The sequence below is a fragment of the Lynx rufus genome, unplaced genomic scaffold (genome assembly GCF_022079265.1).
Source record: "Lynx rufus isolate CCGP_SWC_20201006 ecotype Redwood Valley unplaced genomic scaffold, mLynRuf1.p SCAF_16, whole genome shotgun sequence".
Taxonomy (NCBI): domain Eukaryota; kingdom Metazoa; phylum Chordata; class Mammalia; order Carnivora; family Felidae; genus Lynx; species Lynx rufus.
The window spans coordinates 30762733-30787382 of record NW_025814830.1 but is presented as its reverse complement, the minus strand read 5'-3'; the positions used below and the strand labels follow the sequence as shown (position 1 = coordinate 30787382).

General features: G+C 50.2%; 1 protein-coding gene across 2 annotated transcripts in view; it reads left to right on the top strand.

Annotated features, from left to right (window-relative positions):
• Positions 1–3616: 3616 nt before the first annotated feature.
• Positions 3617–24650, top strand: part of KIFC3 (kinesin family member C3) — a 39339-nt gene continuing 18305 nt past the window's right edge. Inside the window, exons 1-4 of one of the 2 annotated variants that reach the window (XM_047078492.1) lie at positions 3617–3815; positions 6372–6514; positions 10361–10499; positions 13516–13718. In XM_047078492.1, coding sequence (XP_046934448.1) covers positions 3650–3815; positions 6372–6514; positions 10361–10499; positions 13516–13718 — 651 coding nt within the window. In that variant the 5' untranslated portion in view covers positions 3617–3649. The remainder of the gene's footprint in view (positions 3816–6371; positions 6515–10360; positions 10500–13515; positions 13719–24650) is intronic. The other variant, XM_047078493.1, reaches the window with a different exon arrangement.

The window sequence follows — 24650 nt, the reverse complement described above, 5'->3', positions numbered from 1 at the left end:
GCCTGGGGAAGCACGGCCCTTGGGGTCCGAGCAGCCTCGGGACCCCCCCCCCCTTCCAATCTCTTTGGCCCAGGAGAGCCGGAACCTACCGCGGGAACCGCGTGTCCCGTCCGCGCACCCCCCTCCCTTTACAGAGATCCTCCTGGACACCCAAGGATCTCTTAAGGCTGCAGTTTCCAGCCCTCCCACCATGTACGTTCCCTGGGCAGTTCGCTTTCCCCCTGGAAGGGCAGGGGGAGGGCAGGCCAGCCTAAGGTTGGCAGGAGGGCCTGGGCCAGTGCCCTCCTGGGCAGTGGGGAATTGAGCCACTGACAGCAGCAGCCTAGGGGATCCCAGTAGGGAGAGCAAGCCAGAAGCCACCTCCTTCAACCCCCTGTTGTGAGTTAGAGCAGAACTCTGGCGCAGTGAAGGGCCTGGTCCTGGAACATTTTAAAGAGGAAGCTGTATTTAAATTCTCAAGTACTCCCCCAGTCCCCAACGTATCTGTCTCAAGGTTGTGGGTCAGCTGTCCCTGACCTTTCACCTTCCCCAGCCCTGAGGCTGAGTGAGCACCTCTCCTTGCCCAGGCACACTCCCCATGCCCTTGATAAAGTAGTTGTCTCCTTGGCCAGAGAGTCATTTGCAAGGAATGCAGCCTCAGAATGGGGCTGTATTTGCAGTGACTGGACTTTAGGGACATAGGGTGATGAGTTCTGCTGTCCTTATGGAGCCGAGGTTTTGAAGTCTGTGTTGTCCTGGAAAACCCAGGACGTGTGACTGTGTGCAGGGGAGGGCCCAGCCTCTGTCCAACCTTCCTGACCTTTTCCCCCAGAGAGACTAAGCCCTCCCCAGCAGCAGTATCTGGGCAGTTGTCAAATCTGTCCCTCAGTCATTGCAATATCCCTGGTCTGGGGGCAGTGGGGGCTGCACTCTACTGCCATAGCCTAAACAAAGAGGGGCAAATCTGTTCCTCTCTCCAAGCCAGCCCCCCTGCATTCACTCATCCCTGGAGAGAGGGAGATCACTGAAAAATAAAGATTTTCAGTTCCTTGTATATGCCAGTATTGTTCTGAATACTTTATATATGCTTTGTCTAATTCTCATACCAACCCTATAAGGTGGAGTTCTCCTCATTTTCAGATGGAGATAGTAAGACATGGAGAGGCAAAGTAATTCTCCCAAGGTCACACATCTACCAAGTGGCCAAGCTGGGTCTGAACCAGTTTTTGGTCATAGCCACTCCACTACTTGTCCCCATTACCCCACCCCGTGAGTCCTAAGTTGGTAGAAGCCCCAGCCTTGGGCTTATTTGAGTCCTGGATACTTTTGACCTTCCCACCCTTCTGGCTGCTAAATTCAGCTGCTTTTTCCTCTTCAGGATCTTGCACACACCCTTCCTCTTTCTTCCTGATATCTTCCTGGCTGCTCCTCTGACTTCCCTTCCAGAAAGCCACAGCAATATTGTCTCCTCCTGTCCCCACCCCTCAGACTTAGAGGATCTCCTTAAAAGTCTTCTCCCTCACCCGTGGAATCGACCTTCAATGCCCATCTCACCTATCCGGTGGCTTTGGCATGTAGGTGGAGCCTCTCTCCCTCCTTGCCCGTTGCAGCTGGTCCTCAGCGTTGGTCGTGTGCCCAGCTCCATGCCAAGCAATCTGGAGCAAAGGACATCTGGCTGTTCCCCCTGGTTCCTTCCACTCCACACTGGTCCACATCCATTTTCCTCAGTGGGATCCGGTGCACATATTTGAATTAGTGTCTGCCCTGTCCTATGGACCATAGTCCAGTAACACTGTACCCAGGAGCTTCCTCCAAGTTGTCTTCCTCAGTCCAGGAGCCTGGCATTCTTCCAGAGCTCAGCTCTGTGACCTTCGGTCACCAGATCTTCTGCCACCCAGCCCTGAACTCTTCTTTGTCTCTCCGTGCTCCGGTTGTTCCTGGCTCTGTTGACCCAGCATGCTCAGATCTCTCCTATTCTAAATACCACATTCTCTGAATTCAGCCTGTCCTCCTCATCCTAGCCAAACTTCCCCAAAGAGAAGGAAGTGGCGGCTTCCTTTAGCCCCGCCCACCTCTTGGGCCTTCCCAGGTCTGCCCTCTGCCCTGCTCCACTGATATGCTCCCTTCAAGAGCCCCAGCCGCTTTCTTCCAGTTTGAGCTCTCTGTGGCGTCACTCACTGGGAACTGACCATCCTCTCCTTCCCACTCAGCATCCAGTCACGTCTGAGGACTCTGCACCTGCCTGGTGCTGTTGTCACCTCCGACCTTCCTTCTCCAGCTTTCCTTACCACCCAGAGTGAGCTCTGGTTACCTCTAGTATCACTTTTAGTGATTGTATCCTCACCTGTGGCATTGGGACGCCCAGAAGCCTCTCACCTCCGAGTCTCCTTGTTTTTTTCCAAGATGCAGCCCGAGCTTCTGTCTGCATTTATTTCAGGGCATTCACCCATCAAGCCACTGCCCGGAGCTTAGTGTGGGTGTTGCTGCAGCTCCAGGCTGGGTGGTATGGGGCTGCACAGATGATCGTTCTGTGGGCCCCACCCTGGGGAGCCATCCAGGGTCAGGGGAGTGGACACCGATCAACCAGATAATCTTTACTGTCTGGTAGAAAGCAGTCTGCGGCCCAAGTGGCACCATTAGTAAGTCCCCGGGTGCCTGAAACTCCCATTTTAAAACCAAAAGCAAATTCCACATCACCTCCCTGAGCTGACTTGACTTCTTCTGTTAACGGCATCACTGTCTGAGTCTGGGACTGTAGCTTGGTACTTTAAATGCCCTCACAGCTGCTTTGCCACACGATAGGTGCTCCATAAAGACTCGTGTAGTGAATGCTTAAAAGTCTGTCCTGTCTATTGCTCAGTTCGTGAGGGACTTCTGGGGCTTTCTGTCCAGACCAGTGCTCCCCACCCCCTGCCCCCCATTCTCCCATACCACCTGGTGCTTCCCTGCATTCCTGTTCTGATTGTGAAGGTTTGTTGAAGTGCTTACCACCCTCCTGACAGGGAGCTTTGAGGCCCCATCTCTCCAGATCAAAGAGGACCCCTGGTAGGTGTCTGACACACAGCAGACACCAGATAAATAATTATTAAATGAAGAAGGAATGAATCTTTGCCTCTTACTGCCTGCCAAGTTGTAGCCACAGAGTGAAGGCTAGTTGAATACATGAATGAGTGGCCTGTAAAAGAATTTGATGTATATAAGCTTAGCTTGTCACTGGCCACAGTCAGGCCCGGTCTGATTACGTTTATGGAGATGCTGTTGACTTTTGCTTCCTCCTTGTGGGGCTGTGACCTGGTGGAGGCTGCCAGGCTTCCCGTGGAGGGGCTGAGATGTGAGGTCTCCACAGTGTGCCGCAGACACACCTGACGGGCTCCTCACCCACCTCTGAGCCTCCTACTTGGAAAAAAAAACCACCCCGAAATGGTGCCGTGTTCTGTCTGTTTTATCCCACAAGCCCCGGGGATCTTTGGGGTGGGATGGCGGGAGGGGTCGGGGGTGGAATTGCAGTCGGGGCTGCCCTTCTGGGTAACAGGTGACCCTGTTGCGGATGGCGGGCTCCGATCTGCACCCCGCCCCCCCGGGGTGCCGGCCAGCCCGCTTAGTCTCGCCTCCCCTGTTCTGTCCTCAGGCTGCCCGGCGCCCCGACGACGAGGCCGCTGAGCCCCGGGCCATGGTCCCGTCTCGCCGGCCGTGGAACCTGGGAGCCACGCCCTCGCTGCGCGGCCTGTGGAGAGTGGGCCGGGCCCGGGAGCCCGAGCCCGGGATGGCTCGCCCCGCCCCCGTCAGCCCGGCCGCCCGCCCTTTCCCACACACCGGCCCGGGGAGGTTGAGAACTGGTGAGTCCGCATTTTTAAAATGCCTCTTTATTTCCCTTCCTTCCTCCAGATAGCAGCGATGAGGCCGGGCTTTCTCGCAAGTTCCTAGGCTCAGTCAGAGCTGTCAGGTAATTACAGGGTGCCCGGCAGCCCGCGGGCCGGCGCGGAGTCAGAGTCGGGGCGTCAATCTCGCCGGCGCTCCTGCCCCGCGCCCGCCTGTAAAGAGAGGTCCTGGACGCCGAGTTAAACTTCAACGCGGTCGCTGGAGTCGGGGGACAACGCCGCCCAAACCACGCGATCTCCGGCCAGCCGGGTCGGGGCGCTGCGCGGGCGGCCCGTCCTTGGTCCTTGGCCGAGCGCTTGCGGTCTCCCTCCGGTTTCTGCCCACAGCTGGTAAACAAGGTAGGTGAAGTGGCAGCCCGGTGCCCGGCGCGGCACTGACACCTGATCGCGGCCGGCCCGCCCGCGGGGGACGTGAGGAGCGGACCGAAGCCGCGCCGGAGCGTGGCCCCGCGGAGTTTGGGTGCCATGCGCTGGGTTTCAGGTGCCATCTGGGGCGGATCCTGTGGGGGCCCCGACAGCAAGTGGGCAGTGAAGGAGTTTGAGTCTGGACCCCTGCTGCCCCTTGGGGGAGTGTCCTTCTTTCTGGGTCATGTCCCCTGGTGCCTCACACGCCAATAAGTGAGGCACCTCTGATTTCCAATGCGGACTGGATCATCGGGTCTGGCGCACTGCCCCATGACTGTCTCCTGAGCTGAGCTGGGGCAAGTCATCCTGGAAGTGTGGAGGGACAGAGGGGTCTTCAGTCAAGATGTCTTCAGAGGCTTGCTGTCTGTTGTTCTGACCCCCAGAGGAAGAGGGTTAGATTACCAGCCTGTCTGAACTAGCAAATTCCCTCTGGGCCATCAGATCCAAACCCTCTGATGTACAGAAGGGGAAACTGAGGCCCAGAGAGGGCACACAGCAAACTCCTGTTCAGTTCCTTCTCTCCCACCACTTTGTGCCACTGATGGCAGCCAGAGTGATACTCTACAGAGTTTCTCTGTAGGGGACGGTGAGGCTGGGGATGGCCCCGGGGGGGTCTCTGGAAAAAGCTTGGGCTCTTGGGTCAGATAGCCTCAATTGTCTGGAAGGGGATGAAGATGTACTCCACAAGGTTTTCCTAAGGATTACAAATATAATATGAATGAGTATTGCTTTTCTGGTTAAAAAAAAAAAAGGAAAAGAGCAAAAAGAAAACAAGAAGCAAAAGACGAAAACAGGTTCCTTAGAACACTAAAAAAAACCCTTGAAAAATCAAGAACACAGAAAACCCCAGAAAAAGTATAAAAAAGAAAATAAAAATTACCTACAAGATCGTTAGTGAACATTTTCTATAGTTCCTTCCAATCTTGTGTATGTGCGCATGCACGCATATAAATGAGTATTATGAAGATACAGACTTAGCCACTTTGAAAATTTAAGACAAAGGTCAAATGAAATCCTGTGTGTGAAATGCTAAGCAGAGTGCCTGCCACTGAGTAGGGTTCCAGCCAGCTTGGTTCCCCCCCTCCCCTGCTCACCCCAGCCCCTCTGTCTCCACCCCCACTCTTATCACTACCTTCAGAGGGATAGTCAAACAGAGGGTGGTGGGTCAGCACATGGGACTGGAATACTGGGTCAGCGTGACCCTGGTCATGTTATTAACCCTTCTCAGTTGTGGTCCTGACGGCCTGCATTTGTGGCCACTTTCTGTGTACCTGGCACAGAGTGAGCGTTTTACATGTGTCATTCCGTTTAACCCTCACCACGGGACTATGAGCTTGGTTCCTTATCCCCATATTCTTGACAAAGAAACTGAGGATCGGGAAGGGCATTAAGGACTCGGAAGCGCTTGGCCCAGGATATCATTACCCCCCAGCGCGGTGGCTCTGCAGCTTGCCCCTGTGAGGTGCACCCCCTTTCCCATCCCATCCCACCTCACGAGCTGTGGTGGGGGGTTGAGGTGGGGTGCATGGGATACCCATACCCCACTCAGCTCTTTCCCCCATCCAGTGAGGGAGGCAGTGTGTCAGAGGCTCAAGGGGATGTGCTTTAGCTGGTCCCGAAGATGCTTTTGGAGGCTGCAGGGACCAGGCCACCCGGTGTGGGGTTGGTCTTTATGAAGGCAGGGGAGAAATTGCCACCTAGAGGCAGCCTTGGTAATAAAACCACAGCCCTGGGGTGTACCTCCTGTGAAGGTTGGCACAGCCAGGTTGGTGTCGGCTTCCCTTTGCTGCTCTCTGTAGAGGGTGTTCATGAACGAGCGCCAGCCCCAGAATCCACTGTGGAGTGCGGGGAGCACCCCTCCTGCCCCGGAGGCCTTGGGTGCCTTCCTGAGGAGAAGCTTGGGGTGGCTTTTGGGAAGAAAGGAGCACAGCCCCTGCCTGGTGCCAGGCCTTCCCTCTGAGTAGGTCAGGCGTGTGAGGGCGTGTGAGTCCCTGCTGGCCGCGCCTGGGCCGGCCCGGAGTGTGGGGAAGCAGAACTCAGCCAGGGCCCTGGCCAGCGGTCTTCAGCCGGGGGCCTAGCATCTTACCCATACTCTCTGTCCCGGAACAGGGCGTGGAAAAGATACCCCAGTCAGCGGTGACGAGGACTCCAGTGCCCGAAGCGCAGCTCGCCCGGCCCTAGCTCAGTGCCGGGCCCTCAGTGTGGACTGGGCCGGCCCTGGGAGCCCCCACAGGCTCTACCTGACCGTGCAGGTAAGCACTGGGGCCTTCGGGAAGGTGAGGGCCCAAGCCAGGCTGATGTGTCTTCGCCCTCTGAGCTCCCGGCAGCGGGGTCCCCAGCAGGCTCTCTGGGGAAGCAAGCACTGAGAGAGAGCCGGGGACCTGCCTTGGTAAGCTTCTCAGCACGCAGAGCCCGGATGGAGCAGTTTGCTTTACTGGGTTATCTCAGGGAAAATCGCAGAGCAGATGACAGAAAGCTTTCAGCCACGCCCTGGCTGAGGCGTTAAAGTGAGAACTGCGGGGCCTTCGCTGAGAAGCTCTTAGGAAAACAGGCAGGTTTTGGGGTAGCCGTTAATTCCTACTCAGCATGTTTGTCCGTGGGGCAATACTTGTATTTCCTATTTAACGTGAGGATCCAAAGCCAGACAGAGGACTTTGCCAAAACTTGGATTCTTTTCTCTCGCAGTTATCACCAACTGACTTTCAAAAGACAAATTTTATATATATTTGTATATTTGGTTGTAGAGATCATACATAATGATAGTAATAATAGCTGCTATTTATGGAACACTGGTTTTGAACCAGGCACCGGTGCCATGTATTATATAGCTCACATTAGTACTCATGGTCCTCGTAACAATCTCAAGACACAGCTACTGTTTTATTGGAGGTGTATGGATGAAGTAATGGAGGCCCAGAGAGGTTATGTAACTTGCTACTGGTCCCACAGCAAGCGGGGATCTGAATAGCTAAGCATGACGTGCTCGATAACGTATGGTATAAAAGAATTCACACAGGGATATAACATCTCGAAGCTGAATGTTTTTTCCAGTCCTGCATCTTTTGAGAAATCCACTATTAAGAGTTTGGTGTTTATGCATCTTTCCTATATAATCACTTAATTATATTTATACAATTTTATTATTTATTTTTACAAATTATTTTGTGACTAGCTCTTTCCCTCGACAGGAAATCTGGTGATTTCTTCATGCATGTCAGTATACAGAGAACTACCCCATTCTTTTGAACTGCTTCATAATATTCTACTTCAGGGTTTACCATAGGTTATCTAACTGGTGCTCTGTATTATTTCTGGTTGCAATGAGCTACTTAAATATCGATGCATTCTCACAACTGTGGCTTTGAATAATTTAAGGATGGCATAGGCACTGCACTTTTTAAAGGAATACAGATATTTATGAAGTGCCTCTTCTGTGCCAGGCTCTGCGCTAGGTGCTGGCCCATAACCCAGCGGAGAAATAGACCTGATAGCCTGGCAGGCGTGCCACAAAATAATCAAGTGATCACAAGTGTATGAATGCAAACTGGACAAGGACCATTGACACAGTGATGGAGGATGAATGACCAGAGTCACTTGGGCGGGTTGCAAAGCTCCCTGCCCAAGAAAGATTGCACACAAGAGGGCTCACTTTGAAGGGACATGGGCACATGGGGGGCAGGAGGGAGGGGAAACCCAGGTGCCCTTTGAGGGCATATCCTCCCTCATGCAGATGAAAGTCCTGGGCCTGGGCGGCATGTGGCCCCAAGTCCTGATCTGAATGTGGCCCAAAGCTTGATGTGGCTTCAGGAGCAGTCTTGGGCTTCAAGGCTTTTCTTGGCCCTTCTTGTGTGGTTCATCTGCAAACCGAACCAAACAGTCCTTCTTTTATGTTAAGGTCTGCAAGAAAAGCAGGTCTGGTGTGGGAACAGTTAAAGAAACTGGAGAAGCCATTTGTTTTTCCTCTGAGTTGAGCCATTGGTAGTTAAATCGGGAGGTGGTCAGAAACCGGCTGCCTTGAGTTGGGCGGTGGCTCTGTTCTTGAATTTTGATTATGGGGTGTTGGGTTGTGGTTGCTGCTGAGTCCTGGGGTCAGCAGATCTGCTGAGAATCTGTGAGGAGCTCCTGTAAGCAACCAGTTTCCATGTTGGTGTCCTTCTGGGCCCCCATGAAGCTCCATTGTGTTTATAGTTTGCTTCGAGGACAGGGATGTGGGGCTGAAGGAGGGACCCGGGCACTGTGGGGTGAGCAGGTAGGCTTAGTGAACCTCCCCCCTGCCCCAGCCTCTCAAGTAGTTAAAACCTGAGATGCTCCCTCTGAAGGTGCTGCAGAAATCCCCAACCCCCCTGGCGTCCCGGCTGCCCTTCCTGTGGCTTGGCCACCAGGCCAGAAATAGCGTGACCTTTGCTCTGGTCGGCAATTGGAAACTTCCAGCTGCTGCCATTGCCGCCACCACTGACAAGCCTGCTCGTGATGGTGTGGCAGTTGGTCAAAGGGTGGGGACAAAATAAAGTCGGGGGGGGGGGATTTTCCTACATATGAGAGACTGTGCTCGCCACCCTCCCTTCTCAAGTAGAAGGTGAGGTCGAGAGAGAGGGAGTCAGAGACGGTGAACGAGGCTGCTGATGTTGCTCTTTTCCGCTTTTCCATTCTGTTTATTGGATTCGGGGTTACAAAAGTTAAAAAAAAAAAAAAGGAAGAGTGCAGAAAAAGTACAATGCTAGTGGCTACCTGATATCGAGCCCTTTCTGTGTGCCAGAGGCTTTGAGGACTTTGCACAGTTCCTGCAGTTCCCCTTCACACCAGTGGCATCAGGGGGCTAGTACTGTTTCTCTTGTAGGAATGGGGAAAATGAAGCTTCAGAGAAGGTAAGTAACTTGCCCAGAGCCACACAGCTCACCTGAGGCGCAGCCATGTTTCACACCCAGCTCTTGCCGACTCTGGACTCAGAACGTTCTTTTAGACAGAACGTTTGTCTTTTGTTTCCAATACAGTGGGCACAAAGACACCAAAAACGTGTCTGTAGGAGCACCCGGCTGGCTCTCAGTCGCATGAGCGTGCAATTCTTGATCTTGGAGTTGTGAGTTCGAGCTCCCTGTTGGGTGTAGATGACTTAAATAAATAAAACTCAAAAAAAAAAAAAATGTGTCTGTAATGCCCCTTCCCAGATAATTTCTATTGACATTAAAAAAACAAAACAGAACACTGTAGATGCTTATAAGGCTAAAAATAGGTTCAAAGTGAAATGTAAGGACTCTTTGCCCTTTTCCCCCACATTCTCTTAGTTTCTTTTTACTCCCCCAAAAGTTTAAATGATGCACGTTTCTCCTCCTAGTTGCTGCGTCACCTGACCTGCCAGAGACAACCATTGTTTATACAGTTCCCCAGATTTTTTTCAAGGCCTGTTTTATTTCTCTTATCCTCAAATGGGATTGCACTTTGCATGCGGTTCTGCGGCTTGCTTTGGATGTCTTTCTGTGTGAGCTGCAGGTGATCGTCTCCAGATGACTCTTTCTGCCCCTCCCTTCTCTCTCTCCCTGCCTGTCCACCTGTCTGTTCCTCCTTCTTGGCCTCGGATTCTCCTTGACCAGGAGATGGGGGGCATGGGCTTCCCCTGCTTGTGCGGATTTGTGTGCCCCCCTCTTGGCAGTCTCGAGCTGGGGGCAGCTGACGTCGCGGCGGGTGTTGCCCTGAGATTGCCGTGTGCCTGGTGGGGCTGGACAGCCCTGTGAATGGTGGGGCTGTGGGCCCGCAGCAAGTAGGCTGCTGCACTGGTGACTCCCGCCCCACAGAGCCTGCAGGGACAGCCCAGTGAGCTTCACCTGAGAACTTCTAAGTGCCCCAGAACCTTCTTTGCCGGTGCAGATAGCTGGCTGCCGAATGGGGGCCAAGAGAATGCACTGCCACTGTCCTGTCGTGGCATCTGGGCACATTTCCTTCCAGACCCCAGGCCTCATTGTCCTCACCCACTCACACAGCAAGGGCTGGGTCCCTGTGCCCGGGATGCTCCCAGCTCCAGGAGCACACCATCCGCAGGCTCAAGGGGGTCCCCTCCCGCCTGTAGTCCCCTTCACGTGAGGATTCTGGTTGTGTCTTGGCAGCAAGCCCTGCTGGACAAGGGGTGCGAGAACAAGAGTCAGGGGACGAAAGAAGAGAAGCTCCTGAAGAGGCAGGCGCCGGGCCCCAGGCGGGACCGGGAGGCCCAGGAAGCTGGTGGCGCCATGAATGTAGAGAAAACAGGTAAAGGAGGTCTGCCCGCCAACCTGGAATAGCCCTCGCTAAAGCTGGCACTGGCAGGGAGGCTGCTGTGGCATTTGGACTGTCCTCACACCCTGTCCTCCTCACCTGGAGGTGGCCCAGCCAATGCCTGGCCACCTTGACGTGGAACTCAGAGACCCCGGCCTGCCCATCCCACTCCAGGGATACCCTCCTCCCACTGCCCGTAGGGCCCCACCAGTGATAAGAGGCTTTGGCCCGTGTGGGCTGGGGTTGAGTTTCCCTGCTTTTTGTCTTTTCCCCAGTGCTTGTCAAAAGCAGGCCAAGGGTGGCAGCCTCAAAGACGCCACGGCCTGTGGAGAGAAGCCTGACCCCATCCCCTTTATCTGTGGATGCGTCAGGGACCCAGAGGCTCTAGGACAGGGCTTTGCTCTGCTCCCTCAAGGCCAGGGTCGAGGAGCCGGTGGCTCCATTCTTCTCTGACCAGGATGACTGGTTCTGGAAGATTCTATGGACCCCCTTTGTGGGGCTTCTCCAGCTCAGGGAAACCTGAGCTCAGTAATTGGGGAAAAAGCATCCTCAGGAGCCCAAAAGGAAGTCCAAGACTGTGTGGAGAAAAAGCAGCTGGTCTTTCCCCTGTTCTCTTCCTCCCGTCACCAGGGGTTGATCTGTGTTTCTGAACTTGCTGTGTGGTGGAAGGAGCCACTCCCTTCTCTGGGGTTGTCCCAGAGCTGCAGTCGCCTGTCTGGCATTCAGGGACAGGTGTTGGGGTCTGGCTGAGGTGTGGGCAGACAGGACTTGGGAAGGGGTGAGCTGTCCAGCCAGTCAGATCGGCTCTCCCAGTTTGTGGAGAAGAGAGAGACCAGTTTCTGTCAAGGGGGTGGACTGAGCCTTGTCAGTGGGGCTGGGGCCAGACTTCCGTCTTCCTGAGCCTAAGGCACAGTGAGCAGGCAGGGTCTCTGAGGCATGCTCTCTTTTAAAACTTGCACTGACATCCGACCCGCTGAGAGGCATGTGGCCTTCTCAGGGCCAAGTCCCATTCACTCCCTGGCCCCCAAGTGCCTCTTTGACCTCACCTCTCCCTCCCTCCTCTGGCCTTCCCTTAGCTTCTTCAAGGTCTTTTCTCCCCTAGCAAGTGCTCTCTAGGCCCTGTTTCAGCTCCCCTGGCTGTGCCCCTCTGCTGGGGTCAGGATGAACCCCCGTGTGGGCTCCAAGGGCGTCTCAGAACCTTCCGAGTGTCCTGGACGAGAAGGACTATTCTGTGTCTTGTTCCAGCCCTATGGTCTGTGGGATGACGCTCACTCACTTCTATGCCTCCTTCATGGATCCCAGGCTCCTTTCCCAAGGTTGCCTCACTGGGACCATTGTCCCCACTTCACAAAGGAAGACCCCCAAGCCCCCCCTCCCCACACCCCCATCTCCCAGGTGGCAGAGCGAGCTCTCAGGACCTAGAGCCCTGGTGTGTTCCCCACCACACCATGGCAGTCTGCAAAGGGCTGAGGGCCACGCTGGTCACATGCTGCTCATGGCAGCCTCGTGTGCAGGCCTGGAAGCATCCACCTGACCTCACTCTCTCTAGAACAGATAGCAGAAGCTTGGCCAACTGTGTATGATATGCATGCTGTGTCACATGCAGGCCACACTGCCAGGGCCACTAGCCAACCGGTAACTGAGCCTGCTCCAGCTCTCCAGAGGGTCTCGAGTCGAAGCTATTCCAAGGGATTGTGAGGAAGGGAAAAGCCAGCCCGTGTGTGCTTTACTTGCCCTCTTGAGAGATCCCTCAGGGTCTACCCTCCTGGGAGCAGGGCTGTGACATCCCACCCAGCCCGGAAACTCTATTGTGGCTTCTCTGAAGTCTCAGTGAGCGCACTTGCTGCCTCCCGGTGGGTTGAAGCTGCCAGCAGGGTGTGTGACTTCAGGTGCAGAGTCTGGAGGTCCTCCAGTCCTGCCCCATAGGGCTCTGGCTCCTGGGATGTAGCGTGGGGGAGCCCCGAAGCCTGGCTGCCCTCAGACTGGAGGCTTGGAGACAGCAGGTGCCACTTGTCACACCTTGGACCCTTCTTTCTGCCTCCTGGGGCTTTGGTTGGGTCCCAGTTCAGGCTGCCCAAGGGGAGAGGCAGATCTCCTGCCTTCAGAGCCTCTCCTCTACCCCACTCCTGCACACCCCCTGCTCCCCACCTGCAGAGACCATGAGCGTTCTTGGTATCCTCCAGGCAAGCTATGACAGGCATCCCAAGCCCTATTGGCACATCGTGGCCCTTGATTCTGTCTTTGTCCTTCCGTCAGTCTGTCTGTTTCTCTCCTGCTCCTGGTGACAGGACAGTGGAAGGCCGTGGGAGGAGGAGGATTCAGGCTGAGGTACCACCCTCTCCCGCTGGTATTTATCACTTTGTCGTGCCTGTGCAGTCCCTGTGCTCAGCGCAGGTGTCGGCCCCAGAGCGGGCCTGGCTGTGTTCCTGCTCACATGCTGTATCTGTCTCTGTGCGTCCTGGTCTGGCTGCCCCTTGCACACGCACACCCTCCCCTTGCCCCTTCTCTGTGTGCAGGTGACCACTCCCTGCAGAGGTCAGGGCACAGGCTGGGGAGCCTCTGCCTCTCTTCTGTACTCTAGAGGGGGTTTGGGGTTTAAAGAAATCACGTTTTCCCCCAAGAATAGTGTTTTCTGGGGAGAGAACCCCGGACTCTTAATCAGCTGTTGCCAGAAGGCATGTCTTTCTCAGCTGCGATTCCTTGCGGCCTGGCCACAGGGAGGGTATCGCCCATCAGACCTCGGACACATACTTTGAAGGGAGTCTAGGGCGAAAGTCTCTTGCCTCAGTCCTTATCCAGGCAATTCTGTCTCCCAGAAGCTGCCCGCTGAAGCGGCTTCCTCCAGGGCCTGCCCCGGCCAACCCACGCCGCTGCCGCCCCCAGCCCTCGCCCCGCTGGCTTGCATCCCCTCCCCATCCCTGACGGTCTGCCCTGCCGTGACGGGCCCCCTCTCCTCATCCAGGGTGGGTCCTCTGCTGTCCTTTCTGATCGGCCACTACTTTGCTCATAGGTGGGCGGCTCTTTGGCAGCGGGAGGTGCTCGAGCCTGGCGGGGCCACCAGGTGCAGCCCCCATGGTGCATAGGATGGTGGAGGCCATGTCCCAGCTGCAGGAGGAGAAAGCCCGGCTACAGGAGGAGCTGGCAGCCCTACAGGAGAGGCTGGCCCTCCGAGACAGTGACCAGCAAGCCACATCCACCCAGCTGCAGAATCAGGTACCTGGGGAGGATGGGATGGGCAGAGGCCACTCCCCCCCGTGGAGCAGATCAGAGGACACTGCGTGGGCCGCCCGGAACCAACCCACCGGGCGGCCGACGTGATGGACAGATAGGATCTCCTCTCTCGGCTCAGGAATGCATGAGGGGGCAAGGTGGCAAGAGTCAGAGGCCTGGGTCTCCCATCCTGCTCATCCTTGTGCCCCATTCCTCGTGGTTCCGGGGGGCCAGGACGTGCCTCTCCAGGAGTGACAGGCTGTGTGTGTAGATGTGAGGGAAGCAGGGAGGTACGGGGTCGCTCCCAGCCCTCAGGCCGGTGCCGAGTCCACCCCATCTTATTTGGTGCCTTGGACTGGGCAGTCCAAGTGGACAAAAGTCACTGCAGTGGTCACCCCAGGGAAAACCGGTAGGAAAGGAGAGGCTGGTGTGAGTGCCTGTGGGAGGAGAAGCATTCAGACTCTGGAAGCCAGGGAGGGCCTCAGGTTTATGCTGGCGAGTGCTGTCTCCTTCCTCGGCTGGTCAGGACATTCGGGACCTCGGCTGCATGCCCTGTGGGACTGACCGTGGGCCCTCCTTCCCCACTTGCACGTGGACCCCGAGGCCCCTTTCCAGAGGTTCAGCTCCCCACACCCATGGCCAGTGTCTGTCTTTTGTGTCTGTCTGAACTTTCCCACTTCCCCAAGGTCCCCCCACCCTCTCTCTACATCATCTCTGCCTTGGATCTGTGCCCTGAGCTGTGGGCCCAGGACTCTCTGTTGACGGGCCCGCCTTCAGCTGGAGCCAAGTTCTTACTCTGTGGTTACCCACCATGTGGACCTTTTGCTTGGGGAGACATCACAGAATACTGTGACTTGTTCTCAGTTCCAGGGAGCAGCAGATTCTTTTTATGCATTTTTAATTTTTATTTTTTAAAGAGGGAGGGAGAAAGAGGGAGCAGGGGAGGGGCAGAGAGAGAGTGAGAGAGAATCCTGAGTAGGCTCTATGCTGTCAGCGTGGAGCCTGATGCAGGGCTCGATCTCATGAACCGTGAGATCATGACCTGAGTTGAAATCAAGAGTCAGATGCCTAACCCACTGAGCCACCCAGGCGCCCCTATGCATTTTTTAATGTAGGATTTTTCCCCCAGCTTACGGATGTATCCTCTTCTCCGGAACTATCTGTTCTGACCACTTGTTCCTTGCTGGGCTAGGTGGGCCTCCTTGGGGCATCCCTAGTGCCCTGTGTCTCCTTCATACACTGACCCCGTTGTTTGCTGCCTCTGGGCCTGTCTGCCTCACTCTCAGGGGTTCTTCTAGGCAGGGTGATACACTAGCTTTGTGTCACTGTTGCTTCCTTCGGTGCCTGCCTGCCTCTCTCCCTCAGCTGTTTGCTGAGTGCGCGGTGTGCCCTGGGCACCAGGCTAACCACTGGGGATGTCCAGGTGGGCAGGTGTGCTCTGGCCTGTGGAGGCTATGGTCTAAGGGAGGACAGACATTTGTTACATGTACCCATGTGAAGTTAGAAGAGCGACAAGGGCTCTGCAGGTGGGCACACACACAGGGCATGAGGGCTTGTACCAGAGGCCTTTGTGAGGGACATCAGGGCCTGGCGGGGAGGTCAGGGACAGCCTCCTTGAGAAAGTGGTGCTGGAGCCAAGGTCTGGCACAAAGCAGAGGAAGGGGGTTCTGAGCTAAGGGAATAGTCTGTGCAAAGGGACTGTGGCAGGAGGAGCAAGATATAGGGGCAGAACCAAAGCTTGGGTAGCCCTGTGGGACTGGGGGCTCGTCCAGGGCCCACCCCACAGGGCACGCCTGGCCCGTGGCAAGAGCTTATCCGCAGCTCTTCCTTCCTTGACCTTCTCCAAGATAGACTGTCCAGGCAGTTAATTTTTGAAATAAGTTTTTTTTTTTAAAGAGGTTTACTGAAATATAACTCACATACCATACAATTCACCCCTTTAAGGTGCACAATTTAAATATATTAAGTATATTGAGATGGTGATACCACCATCACCATCATCCAATGTCAGAACATTTTCATTACCCTAAAAAAGCCTAGTCACCCTCCTTTCCCCCTCCCCCCACAACCCCTGGCAACCGCAGATCTGCTTTCTGTTTGTGTGGACTTGCCTTTCCTGAACATTTCATGTAAATGAAATCATAACCATGTGTGGCTTTTTGTGACTTTAAATGAATTAAAAAAAAAACATTTTTTCCCTTTCATTAGCAAAGTTGGCTTACTTTTTAGAGGGGAAGTTGAAGGTGAAGGATCTTGGCTTTTTTGTGGTCTTTGTGCCCCCAGGTCTGCAGATATCCCCAGCCCCTGTCCTCTCCCATCCCCAGCCCCTCTGGATGATTGAGAGAATTCAGAATGGTTCTCCGTCTTTGCTCAGGCTTTATCCTTGAACTTCTGACTGCCAGCTCTTTTCTGAAAACTTCAGGGGGTGCACCTGAAATTCCAGGTCCCTGGAAGGTCCGACTCTGTGGAGCTATGTTCAACCATATGGGCCGGGAGCCAGGTTCAAATCCTGACTTTGGACACTACACAGTTTCAGCTGTGGGACCTTGGGCTGGTTAATTACCACTCTGCACCTCAGTTTCCTCATCTGTCAAGTGGACATAAAAGCACCTGATGAGATGATCCAGTATTGTGGTTGTTGCTGCCAGCACCGCCATCTTTACTGGGAAGAGTTTTGGATTTGGAACCACACAAACAGGGTTCTAGTCCTGGCTGTGCCACTCGCTAGCTGTGCGGCGGTAGGAAATGACTTCCTCTCCGAGCCTTCGTTTACCATTCTCTAAACTGGGACTAATCAATGTTGCTTCATGGTTATTGGACAGATCAATTGTGAGACTGGACAGAAAAATGGGTGATAAACTGTAAAGTGCTATTGCCTCGTGAGGTATTACTTCTGTGTGCTCTGGTCTTCTGTCTGCCTCACTGTGGTTTGACACAGATTGACCTTCCTCCTCCTCTAAGAAGAAAAGCCCATCAGTGGGGGACACTCTGCCTCACTGCCATGGTGCCTTATTCCCAACCTTTTCCAGACTTGCCTTCTGGGTGTGGCTGTTCCTGAAAGGCAGGGTAGCCTAGTAGTTGAGTTTGAGGGCCCTGTAGTGGGGGTGGTCACTCAGACCCAAGTTTAATCCTAGGTCCACCACTTAGTGGTCAGGTGACCTTGAGCAAGCTGCTTAACTAAGGCTTTCACCTCACCCCACCCCACTCTGAACCATGTCAGAGTTCGCGGTCAGACTTGAAAACACTTTAAACCAAGTCCTTGGCAACCTCCAAATTATCCTTGGTGACTCTGATATCCCTGTGGCCATAATCTTGGGACCAAAAGGGCATATAAAAAGCCCCCTTAACTAAGGCTTAATCTCTTGGAATCTCAATTTCTCTTCCTGCAAAGTGGGGATGATAATAGTGTCTACCTCATAGAATTGGGGATTCGAAGTGATGATCTCAGGAAGTCCTGTACCATGCTGGCAAAGCTGACTCAGGAAATGGGGCTGCCATTATCACTGTTGGAACCTGGGCTTGTTGGGGGCGGTGGGAGTCTTTTGAGGCTTATGCACTGATAAGTGTCAGATGGCGATAGCTGTATTTACCAGGAGCCCACCGTGCTCCTTGTGGGGAGCACGCGGGCCCAGGTCCTCAGTGCTCAGGAGGACCCAAGCCACAGAGGCCACTGGTCTTGGTCTGGCAACAGGAGAGAGACCGTGGCTGGTCTGGATGACCCTCCCTGATGTTGGCAACTATAGCCCCGGGCCACATGCTATAGCTCCCCTCCCCTTTTGTGGATGTGCCTGGAGCAGTGGCCTCCACACTCCCAAGGCCCTGCCAGTGTTACACATTCCCAGACTGGCCACCCCCCCCCCCCACCTTAATGCCCCTGAACCTCCAGATAGAAGCTTAAAAAACTGCTCAGAGACCACAGGCTGGTAGACTAGATCAAGCCTTCAAGTGTGTCTGATTTGTTTGCCTTTTTTTTCTTTTTAACCATTAAAAAATTGTGGTAGAATACGCATAACAGAAAATTTATCACTTTAACTATTTATTTATTTATTTATTTATTTATTTAATTAATTTTATTTTTTAAATTTACGTCCCAATTAGTTAGCATATAGTGCAACAATGACTTTAGGAGCAGATTCCTTAATGCTCCTTACCCATTTAGCCCATCCCCATCCCACACCCCCTCCAGTAACTCTCTGTTTGTTCTCCACATTTAAGAGTCTCTTATGTTTTGTCCCCCTCCCTGTTTTTATATTATATTTGCTTCCCTTCACTTGTGTTCATCTGTTCTGTGTATTAAAGTCCTCATGAGTGAAGTCATATGATATTTGTCTTTCTCTGACTAATTTCAATTAACATAATACCTTCTAGTTCCATCCATGTAGTTGCAAATGGCAAGATTTCATTCTTTTTGATTGCCTATGGACATTTGGGCTCTTTACATATTTTGGCTATTGTTGACAGTGCTGATATAAACATTGGGGTGCATGTGTCCCTTTGGAAAAGCATACCTGTATCCCTTGGATAAATATCTAGTAGTGCAATTGCTGGGTAATAGGGTAGTTCTATTTTTAATTTTTTGAGGAACCTCTATACTGTTTTCCTCAAAATGGCAGCCCCATTTTCTGAGTCAGCTTTGCCAGCATGGTACAGGACTTCCTGAGATCATCACTTCGAATCCCCAATTCTATGAGGTGGACACTATTATCATCCCCACTTTGCAGGAAGAGAAATTGAGATTCCAAGAGATTAAGCCTTAGTTAAGGTGACTTTTTATATGCCCTTTTGGTCCCAAGATTATGGCCACAGGGATATCAGAGTGGCTGCACCAAGTTGCCTTCCCACCAGCAATGCAAAAGACATCCTCTTTCTCTGCATCCTTGCCAACATCTGTTGTTGCCTGAGTTGTTAATGTTAGCCATTCTGACACACGTGAGGTGGTATCTCATTGTGGTTTTCATTTGTATTTCCCTGATGATGAGTGATGTTGAGCATTTTTTCATGTGTCAGTTGGCCATCTGGATGTCTGCTTTGGAGAAGTGTCTATTCATGTCTTTTGCCCATTTCTTCACTGGATTATTTGTTTTTTGGGTGTTGAGTTTGATAAGTTATAGATTTTGGATACTAACCCTTTATCTGATATGTCGTTTGCAAATATCTTCTCCCATTCTGTCAGTTGTCTTTTAGTTTTGCTGATTGTTTCCTTCACTGTCCGGAAGCTTTTTATTTTGATGAGGTCCCAGTAGTTCATTTTTGCTTTTGTTTCTCTTGCCTCCGGAGATGTGTTGAGTAAGAAGTTGCTGCAGCCAAGATCAAAGAGGTTTTTGCCTGCTTTCTCCTCGAAGATTTTGAAGGCTTCCTGTCTTACATTTAGGTCTCTCATCCATTTTGAGTTTATTTTTGTGTATGGTGTAAGAAAGTGGCCCAGGTTTTTTTTTTTTTTTTTTTGCATGTCGTTGTCCCGTTTTCCCAGCACCACTTGCTGAAGAGACTGTCTTTATTGCATTGGATATTCTCTCCCGCTTTGTCAAAGATTAGTTGGCCATGCATTTCTGGGTCCATTTCTGGGTTCTCTATTCTGTTCCATTGATCTGAGTGTCTGTTCTTGTGCCAGTACCATACTGTCTTGATGATTACAGCTTTGTAGTATAGCTTGAAGTCCGGGATGGTGATGCCTCCTGTTTTGGTTTTCTTTTTCAAGATTGCTTTGGCTATTCGGGGTCATTTCTGGTTCCATACAAATTTTAGAATTATTTGTTCTAGCTCTGTGAAGAATGCTGGTGTCATTTAGATAGGGATTGCATTGAATATGTAGATTGCTTTGGGTAGTATCGACATTTTAACAATATTTGTTCTTCCTATCCAGAAGCAGGGAATCTTTTTCCATTTTTTTGTGTCTTCTTCGGTTTCTTTCATAAGCTTCCTATAGTTTTCAGTGTGTAGATTTTTCACCTCTTTGCTTAGATTTATTCCTAGGTATTTTATGGGTTTTGGTTCAATTGTAAATGGGATTGATTCCTTGATTACTCTTTCTGTTGCTTCATTATTGGTGTGTAGGAATGCAACCGATTTCTGTGCATTGATTTTATATCCTGCAACTTTGCTGAATTCATGAATCAATTCTAGAAGTTTTTTGGTGGAATCTTTTGGGTTTTCCACGTAGAGTATCATGTCATCTGTGAAGAGTGAAAGTTTGACTTCCTCCTGGTCGATTTGGATGCCTTTTATTTCTTTGTGTTGTTTGATTGCAGAGGCTAAGACTTCCAGTACTGTGTTGAATAACAGTGGCGAGAGTGGACATCCCTGTCTTCTTCCTGACCTTAGGGGGAAAGCTCTCAGTTTTTCCCCATTGAGGAGGATATTAGCATTGGGTTTTTCATATATGGCTTTTACTATCTCGAAGTATCATCCTTCTTTCCCTACTTTCTTGAGGGTTTATATCAAGAAAGGATGCTGTATTTTGTCAAATGCTTTCTCTGCATCAGTTGAGAGGATCATGTGGTTCTTGTCCTTTCTTTTATTGATGTGATGAATTATGTTGATTGTTTTGCAGATAGTGAACCAGCCCTGCATCCCAGGTATAAATCCCACTTGGTCGGTCATTGTGAATAATTTTTTTAATGTATTGTTGGATCCGGTTGGCTAATATCTTCTTGAGGATTTTTGCATCCATGTTCATCAGGGAAATTGGTCTATAGTTCTCCTTTTTAGTGGGGTCTCTGTCTGGTTTTGGAATCAAAGTAATGCTGGCTTCATAGAAAGATTTGGAAGTTTTCCTTCCATTTCTATTTTTTGGAACAGTTTCAAGAGAATAGGTGTTAACTCTTCCTTAAATGTTTGGTAGAATTCCCCTGGAAAGCCATCTGACACTGAACTCTTGCTTTTTGGGAGATTGTTGATTACTAATTCGATTTCTTTACTGGTTATGGGTCTGTTCAAATTTTCTATTTCTTTCTGTTTCAGTTTTGGTAGCGTATATGTTTCTAGGAATTTTTCCATTTCTTCCAGATTGCCCATTTTATTGGCGTATAATTGTTCATAATATTCTCTTATTATTGTTTTTATTTCTGCTGTGTTGGTTGTGATCTCTCTTCTTTCATTCTTGATTTTATTTATTTGGGTCCTTTCCTTTTTCTTTTTGATCAAACTGGCTAGTGGTTTATCAATTTTGTTAATTCTTTCAAAGACCCAGTTTCTGGTTTCATTGATTTGTTCTACTATTTGTTTGATTTTTGGTTTTGATAGTATTAATTTCTGCTCTAATCTTTATTATTTCCTGTCTTCTGCTGGTTTAGGGTTTTATTTGCTGTTCTTTTTCCACTTCTTTAAGGTGTAAGGTCAGGTTGTGTACCTGAGATATTTCTTCCTTCTTTAGGAATGCCTGGATTGCTATATACTTTCCTCTTATGACTGCCTTTCCTGCGTCCCAGAGGTTTTGGGTTGTGGTATAATCATTTTCATTGGCTTCCATGAACTTGTTAATTTCCTCTTTAACTTCTTGGTTAGCCCATTCATTCTTTAATAGGATGTTCTTTAGTCTCCAAGTATTTGTTATCTTTCCAGATTTTTTCTTGTGGTTAATTTCGAGTTTCATAGCGCTGTGGTCTGAAAATATCTCGATCTTTTTGTACTTGTTGAAGGCTGTTTTGTTTCCTAGTATGTGGTCTATTCTGGAGAACATTCCATGGGCACTGGAGAAGAATGTATATTCTGCTGCTTTAGGATGAAATGTTCTGAATATATCTGTTAAGTCTATCTGCTCCAGTGTGTCATTCAAAGCCATTGTTTCCTTGTTGATTTTTTGATTAGATGATCTGTCCATTACTGTGAGTGGAGTGTTGAAGTCCCCTACTATTATGGTGTTACTATCAATGAGTTTCTTTATGTTTGTGATTAATTGATTTATATATTTAGGCTATCCCACATTTGGAACATAAATGTTTACAATTGTTAGGTCTTCTTGGTGGATAGACCCCTTGATTATGATATAATGCCCTTCTGCATCTCTTGGTACAGTCTTTATTTTAAAGTCGAGATTGTCTGATATAAGTATGGCTACTCTGGCTTTATTTTGGTGACCATTAGCATGAAAGATGGTTCTCCATCCCCTTACTTTCAATCTGAAGGTGTCTTTAGGTCTAAAGTGGGTCTCTTGTAAACAGCATATAGATGGATCTTGTTTTCTTATCCATTCTGTTACCCTGTGTCTTTTGATTGGAGCATTTAGTCCATTGATGTTTAGAGTGAGTACTGGAAGATATGAATTTATTGTCATTATGTTTCTTGTCGAGTTGGAGTTTCTGGTGGTGTTCTCTGGTCCTTTCTAGTCTTTGTTGCTTTTGGTCTTTATTTATTTGTTTTTTTTTTTTTCATCTTTTCTCCCCTCAGAGAGTCCCCCTTAAAATTTCCTGCATGGCTGGTTTAGTGGTCACAAACTCCTTTAATTTTTGTTTGTCTGGGAAACTTTTTCACTCTCCTCTATTTTGAATGACAGCCTTGCTGGGTAGATAATTCTTGGCTGCATATTTTTCTGATTCAGCACATTGAATATATCCTGCCACTCTTTTCTGGCCTGCCAAGTTTCTGTGGATAGGTCTGCTGCAAACCTGATCTGTCTTCCGTTGTAGGTTAAGGACTTTTTTCCCCTTGCTGCTTTCATGATTCTTTCCTTGCTTGAGTATTTTGTGAATTTGACTATGATATGCCTTGTAGATTGATGGTCGGCTTTTGTTGAATCTAATGGGAGTCCTTTGTGCTTCCTGGATTTTGAGGACTGTGTCTTTCCCCGGGTTAGGAAAGTTTTCCGCTATGATTTATCCATATAACTCTTCAACCCCTATTTCTCTCTCCTCCTCTTCTGGGACCCCTATGATTCTGATGTTGTTCCTTTTTAATGAGTCACTGATTTCTCTAATTCTTAAATCATGCTTTAATCTCCCTCTTTTTTTCTGCTTCATTATTCTCTATAATTTTGTCCTCTGTATTGCTACTTCTCTGTTCTGTCTCATCCATTCTTGCCTCAGTGGCCTCCATTCAAGATTGCAGCTCAGTTATAGCATTTTTTATTTCATCCTGACTAGCTTTTACTTCTTTTCTCTCCGCAGAAAGGGATTCTAATCTGTTTTCGACTCTAGCTAGTATATTCTTATTATCGTGATTCTAAATTCTGGTTCAGACATCTTGTTTGTATCTGTGTTGGTTAAGTCCTTGGCTGTCGTTTCTTCCTGCTCTTTCTTTTGGGGTGAATTCCTTCATTTTGTCACTTTGAAGGGAGAAAAGGAATTAATGAGTTAGAAAAAACTAAAAATAAAAAATTAAACACACACACACAAAATCAAATAAATGATGCTAGCTCCTAGGTGTGTTTTGGTCTGGATGTTGAAAGTGGCTTGATAGGTTAGAGAAAAAAGGGGGGGGAAAGGAAATTGTTTGAAAATTTGAAAAAATGAATACACTGAAGTAGACTAAAGTGAAATGATGGAAGTAAAATAGAATTTGAAAAAATTTACACAAAAGTAAAAAATATAGTAGAAAAAAATGAAAGAAAAATATTTTTAATAAAAATTGAAAATAAAAATGATTTTTTTCTCTTTCTGTATTCAAGAAAAAGAAAGGAAAAAGAGAAAAAAGAAAAAGAAAATTGAATAGATGGACCGGTAACAGACTGAAATGCCACTGCAATTACTTCATTTTCATCTAGAAGTCAAACTATGAAGCACTTTATAGTTCGTAAACTAAGCAGGTGGAGAGACTTGTGTTCCTGAAGAGCGAGGTTGGCCCAGTTGGGCGGGGCTTAGTGTAATGGGTCTGTTCTTCACTAGATGGCGCTGCTTAGTTTACTGGGGTGGATTGTGGTGGCGCTTATAGGTGCGTATGCTCATGCGCAGGAGCGGTGAAAATGGCATCAGCCAGCTACCCATTCTCTAGTATCGGAACTCTGTTCTCCCAGATTAGCAATCGTGCACCTGTACTTTGTCTTAAGCTTCCCTCCACCCCCCCCACCCCGCTTTTTCACAGTCTGTGACCAAGCCCCAGGCAGCACCTCCCTCCTGAGTTTTGTCTCAGATGTGGCTGTTTTTCTCATCCTCTTTCTTCTGAGGGACTGCAGCTTTGACCTGCTTCTTCCCTCTGCAGAGGGTCTCACTGAGCAATGGCCAGGTGCTGGCCACACCCAGGAATGTTTGCAGGACCGTGCCTGCTGCTGGTGCCCAGACAGTGTGGCCAGGTGCCAGCCCTCCCCAGAAAAAATTTGCGAGATAGTGTACCAGCAGTGTTTCAGGGATTATGGAAAATCACAACACACATCTGGCACCAAGCTTCACCCATAACGACCTTGTTCCAGCACCAGCGATGTGGTTGTTCTCTGGGGTCTGCTGGGACCAGGTGGCCTCACAGTCTCTACCAAATGTCCTTCCAGCAGTGGAACCGCTTTTCTCTGTGTGGCCCGAGAACCTCCCGGACCCCACTCTGCTCCTGGGGACTCGCCCTTCCCACCAGAGCACCACCAGGTATCGAGCTGCGGAGTTTCAGACTCGGCGCTCCCCCTGTTATAGTCTTAATGGAATTTAAACTCTCTTCTTTCTCTTTTCTCTCTTAGTTCAGTCCCTGTGGCTGTTTCCACTTTTCTACTTTCTCTTTAGCTGCTTTTGGAGGGTGCTTTTCCCATATTCTCCTCCCCCGCCTCCATCCTCTCTCCATGTGCAAAAGCGGCTCCCTGCCCTCCACGGCTTCTCTCTCCCCAAGTTCACCTCTCTGTGCCAGGTACCTGCTGAATTTTGTGGTTTAGGTTGTGCAGATTGTTGTGTTAATCCTCAGATCATTTTTCTAGGTGTGCAGGATGGTGTAGTGTTGGTCTGGCTGTATTTCATGGATACAAGACACACAAAAAAACTTCCATGCTGTTCCGCCATCTTGGCTCCCCCTCCCATCTTAACCATT